Source organism: Sesamum indicum, linkage group LG2 (genome assembly GCF_000512975.1).
Source record: "Sesamum indicum cultivar Zhongzhi No. 13 linkage group LG2, S_indicum_v1.0, whole genome shotgun sequence".
NCBI lineage: Eukaryota > Viridiplantae > Streptophyta > Magnoliopsida > Lamiales > Pedaliaceae > Sesamum > Sesamum indicum.
This window is the reverse complement of record NC_026146.1, coordinates 6273357-6279488: the sequence shown is the minus strand read 5'-3', so window position 1 is coordinate 6279488 and position 6132 is coordinate 6273357. Positions and strand designations below refer to the sequence as shown.

The 6132-nt window shown below is 35.7% G+C and overlaps 1 protein-coding gene across 1 annotated transcript; it reads left to right on the top strand.

The window, feature by feature from the left end:
* LOC105155482 (subtilisin-like protease SBT1.9) lies at nt 2162-4860 on the top strand. Its single transcript, XM_011071360.2, has one exon. It carries the CDS (start codon nt 2404-2406, stop codon nt 4711-4713), a length of 2310 nt encoding a protein of 769 aa, XP_011069662.1. The 5' UTR covers nt 2162-2403; the 3' UTR covers nt 4714-4860.

Genomic DNA, 6132 nt, shown 5'->3' with positions numbered 1-6132 from the left:
CTTTAAATTTGAATTTAATTTCTTTATTTGAGGGGATTGATACTAATTTTTATTTATTTAAATTGAATGGTTTTAGAATAAATTAAAAACACTCATTTTGATAAATATTTTTATTAATAAAAAATTTTCTTGTTGTTTGAGGAATATTTCTATTAATAAGATTTTTAAATTTTTATGTACTAAAAATATTTGAGTATAATATTAACTTGTTTATTTCTAATATAAAATAAATAGAATTGGTTAATTAATAAAATTACAAAAATTAATTTTTTTTCTCAATCCATTTTCTTGTACCAAACAAGGAGAAGTATTTGAGATTTACTATTCTTCGTATCATACTAAACAAGTTAAAGCAAAACTATTATTCTTACCAATCCCTCTCACTTGAACCGAACGAACCTTAAATTAAATTATATAAATACCGAAATCCTCTATAAAGTTACAAATATACATTTTGAGAGGGCCAGAGGGTGTTAATGTAATTTACTTGAGTAGGTGTTGATGTAAATTACAATTACAATTACAATTTAAAAAGTGGATTTGTAATTTGTTGAGAATATGGGTTGTTTGTGTAATTAGATTCAATTTTAGGGAATATCAATGTGATTTGTACATTAATTAATTTAATTATTCTTGTGAAACTAAACTATACAAAAAAATAAAATTTTCTTATATTAATTGGATAAAATTATGAATTATGTCGTATCAGCACAATATAAATTACATAGGTAATAAGATATAATATAAGTAAGATGATTGTACCAACCAGGTATATATCTAAGGGGCTAGTGAAAATTATATGGAGGGCCATATATATATATAGTGGTACCTTGACTAGTACTTTGAAATAATGTCTAGTTTGGGGTATTAATTATTCAAATTAGGATGCGTGTACAAATTATATAAAATAATATTTATAGATTTCACTATAATTATAGAAAAGATAATTAAATCCATACTTGTTTTAACATTTTGCTATAATTTTTTTCAATTAAATATTAAATTGAAGTTAAAATGTTACAATAATTGTAGGAAACCATGTGGTTGCTGCTATATAGAATATGAATTGGTAACTTTCATGGATGAAATAATGTTAATTAAAGAGATTTTCTACATTTTAGTTGAAAAGGATATTTTTAGTAAGTTATATATATATTAAAATATACCCAAACTCATTTGGTGGATTCTTATTGGATTACATGAGAGGGAATGCAATTTATTTATGCGAAATGATCAAAAAATTTCCTCTAAAAAAAAATTAGTAAATTGTCCGTATTAATGGTTTAGATAAAGGGATAAGTTTCTTCATTTTTTTAAAATATATAAGACAATTTGCAATTTTTTTTCATAATTTTTTTTTTGGTCATTTATCGTATCACATGGGGGTAAATTGCACCTATAGGTTTACTTGACTTATGAAAGCCCCGGCTTGTAACCTTTCACATGTATAGTGGTCGGAGGAATCTTTCTTCCGGATGGCCAAACTAAGATTATGTTTGATAAACAGTGAACAATAAAACTTACAAGCCTTGGATCCCGTCGTCCTTGATCCTGCTTACTTTATTCCCCAAAAAGCCATCTTTGGTGGGGTTGATGTGTGATTGCCTATTGATGGACTCCATTAGCCTGATCCTCCTATTTTTTAAGATTTTATGTTCCATCACTAAAGGAGTTTCTCTTACAGTGATAGTGTTCATTACCTAATAATTGATGAGAAGAAGCGTGTGTAATAAATGCGATTATCTTGACTAATCAAGAGGAGATGGTACAACCGTGAAGGGTTGATGGGTAAAGACTAAAACATAGCATTTCCATGTTTTACATTGCTTAGATGAATTTTCTTAACTTGTTTAAGGAAAAACTAGAAGAATGTTCAGATTGGTTTTTCAGCTGGATTTCAACTGGTCTTTCACTTTGTTCAAGAAAAAATTCCTTCAATCTTCATCTAGTTTTTGAACTGGTTAAAAGACATCAAGTGTTTGATGTCAGCTAATTTCCAAACATAACGTTCGGAAATTAATACCAAACACTCGTCACATTTTTTAATACACGTTTCAAGACCTGTCACAAAACCAAAAGTCATTGGTTCAAATTTTACAAAACCTGCGTTGAAAGAACTCCAAACAAAGCCATAGATGATTGTCGGTAAACAAAAGACTAACATCATGGATGTCACTGTCATAGTGACATTGAGCTGTTACTTGCACTAATATGTTAGTAGCAGAAATGTACCATGAGATTTGATAATTCCGTGAGTAATGACTCAGCAAGATTTGAACAAGATAAGGTGTGATTCTTGAGCAAAAGTTGAGGAAAAAAGTCTCTAAAATGCTGCCGTCAGTTCTTTCTTTCTGTTAAAAGCTTGATTCGATTTACTCTTTCTGTTGAGATACAGGCAAAAACATGGAGCTGCTTCAGTTATTTTCTCTGATTCTTCTGCTCTCTTTGTTTCTGTTGGCTGATCGTCATGTTCTTCAGGCTTCTGCTGAAAGAAGTACGTTTATTGTCCACATGGACAAATCTTTCATGCCTAAGGCATTTTCTAGCCATCATTACTGGTATTCTTCCATGCTTCAGTCTGTAAAATCAGTAGCCCAGACATCATTTGATCGAGACAACCTCGAATCGAAGCTTGTCTATACTTATGACAGTGCCTTCCATGGATTCAGTGCAGTGATGTCCAAACCTGAACTGGAAGCGCTGAAGAAGTTGCCGGGGTTCCTGTCAGCTTACCCTGACGGTGTTGTAATACCGGACACTACCCACACCTATAAATTCCTTTCGTTGAATACAGCAATAGGGCTGTGGCCAGCATCCCAGTACGGGAAAGACGTGATCATAGGAGTTATTGATACTGGAGTCTGGCCGGAGAGCCAGAGTTTTAAAGATGACGGTATGACTGAAATTCCCGCGAGGTGGAGGGGAATTTGCCAAGAAGGTGAAGAATTCAATTCGTCGTTGTGCAACAAGAAGCTGATTGGAGCTAGGTACTTCAATGAGGGAGTCCGAGCGGCGAATCCTGGTGTTACGATTACTATGAACTCCGCCAGGGATGATGACGGCCACGGCACGCATGTGGCGTCCACTGCTGCTGGAAACTATGTTGATGGTGTCTCGTTTTTTGGCTATGCGCCTGGAACGGCTAGAGGGGTTGCCCCGCGTGCTCGGGTGGCGGCGTATAAGGTACTGTGGGATGAAGGAAGTTATGAATCTGATGCACTAGCAGGTATTGATCAGGCTGTGGCTGATGGAGTTGATATACTGTCGATTTCCTTGAGTTACCGTAGGACAGACTTGTATGAGAATCCCATTGCAATAGCAGGGTTTGGTGCTAGAGAAAAGGGAATTCTTGTCTCTGTCTCGGCAGGGAATCGCGGCCCGAATTTTGCCACTCTGCTCGAGGGGATACCATGGGCATTCGTAGTCGCATCAGGGACTGTTGATCGGTGGTTTACTGGTAGGTTGACGCTAGGGAACGGTAAAACAATCACTGGATGGACTATGTTCCCTGCAAGAGCTTTAGTCAGAAACTTGCCTCTTGTCTACAATGAAACTTTATCTCCCTGCAATTCAACTGAATTACTGGCGGAAGCCCCTGACCGGAGTATCATCATATGCAATATAACTGATGAAAGTACTAGTTTGTTTTTCCTAATGAATGATCTATCCAGATCAAATGTCGCTGCAGCCGTCATAATTTCAGAAGATACAAGCATACTGCGATCCACCTCGTTTCGTTACCCTGGAGTTGTAATTACGCCCTCAGAAGCTCGAGAGGTGATTGATTACACATCAAATAGTGATACACCAACAGCAACCATCGACTTCCAGCAAACAGTTCTTGGGACAGAGCCGAGAGCTGCTCCGGCCCTGTCAGGCTCCTCATCGCGAGGCCCTGGGCGGAGCTATCCTGGAATCTTGAAACCTGACATAATGGCACCAGGAGTTTTGATCTTAGCAGCATACAATCCACACTCGTTCGGGCCAGGAATTGGAAACAACATATTCCTGTCGAGCGACTATACTCTCTTGTCAGGCACATCGATGGCCTGCCCTCATATCTCCGGAATTGCTGCCCTTCTAAAAGCTGCTCATCCCGAGTGGAGCCCCGCAGCTATCCAATCTGCCATGATGACGACTGCAAATGCACTCGATAACACCAAACAACCCATCAAGGATATGGCCTTTGATTATCGGGTTGCAACCCCTTTAGGCATTGGAGCAGGACAAGTTGATCCAAACCGTGCGCTCAATCCAGGCCTCATTTACGATGCCACAGTGCAAGACTACGTTAATCTTGTTTGTTCCATGAACTTCACACCTGAACAAACTCGAACTATCATAAGATCAAGCTACAACTGCTCGACTCCGTCCCCTGACTTGAACTACCCAACGTTTATTGCTCTGTATGAAGTTCAAGAAACGAGAACGACATTAACGAGGAAATTCAAGAGGACACTCACAAATGTAGGGGATGGGGCGGCCACATACAAAGTCAAGGTGAAAGAGCCAAATGGTTCAACGATCACCGTTTCACCACAGACTTTAGTGTTCAGAAAGAAATATGAGAAGCAGAGCTATTCCCTGACCATTCGTTACAGGAGTAACAGTGAGTTTGTCATCACAGATGGTTCAATCACTTGGATTGAAGAAAATGGCAAGCACACTGTAAGAAGTCCGATTGTGGTGTCTCCGGGAGTGAACGAAGACTAGTTTCTTGAAAATTCTATTGTAAATTGAATTTTGTCGGACCTGGACCTGAACCACAATTTAATAAAAGTGGCAGATGACAAGTGTATTACACTAACTTATTATTCATTTGATTCGATTAAACCTGATATGAGTAAGAATTTTCTTTAATTTATCCGCCTACGACTCTGAATATGTCTTCCAGATCAAGATGGTTTAATCTGAATGCTCATGATATTGGGCTAATCCTGTCATAATCATACATGAAATTATGATGTGTACAATCTATCTACCTATATCTATTTATTTATTGTTTGTTTTATTCTATTGTAGGTATATGAATGTTTCTTTTATTTTTTGAATGGACTTAATTGTCCTTGTTAATTTTATCTTTTTTGAGGGTAAATGAAGATCTTGATTGAATTCTAATTATTCACTTCCGATAATCTTTTAATTAACATCTTAGATTAGTTACAAAAACATATTATTTTGAATGTTGAGCTTAGACTTTAATTCGTGATAAGATTTTATTAAATCAGTGAATTATATAAATTAATTTCTAAAATTACTAAATTTCCAATTGGTCAACGAAAGATATATTGTGTTGAAGCATTGAACTTAGATTTTATCTTTTTGATAAGATTTCATTGATTAATACATAAATTCATTTATAACGATTGTTATATACTCAATTGATTTCCTAAATAGATATCTTTATGTATGGACTACCAAAAAATTATTTTAGTGGGGAATTTTCGAACGGCAAAATTAGTCGAAGAAACCGTCGCAATTTTGGATGGATTCGTAGCGAATATGGGGTAGTTTCCGACTGATTTCAATCGGCAAACGAGGGTCTCGCCATATCCGTCGAAAGAAAAATATTTGTCAGAAACTCCATCAGAAAATAGGACATAAAAAATTGTCCGTCCCTAATGGTCCGCAATTTGGTCGGTGTATTTTTTTGGTTAACTATTTATGATGACTTTTCTGATAGAATACGTTCCATTACGTCATAAATTTTATTCTCGATGGTCGTCCGAGGATCTAATTTCTTATGGTTGTTCGTCAAAAAAGTAGTGGCAAAATTTCAAGTTGAGATGGTGTTTCGGACGAGAGTAAACGACAAAACTATAATGTCTAAATGTATCGTCCCAAATGCCGCTCCAAAAATCAATGGAAAAAACTTCTAACAGCTCTATTTCAATTGATACATCATAACAACTAAATAAGCTCCCATTCTATTGCATCATTCCTATCAAATAAGCTCCCCAAGTTGAATATATATATATATATATATATATATATCAACATTTATTGTTTTATATAATATATATATATATATAATTGGCGTGGTCTAGAATTTGCAATAAGTCAGTACTATTTTTGAAAATTTGAAGGGAGAAGGTGCATCATTATCCAAGTATTAAATAATGTAACTATTTA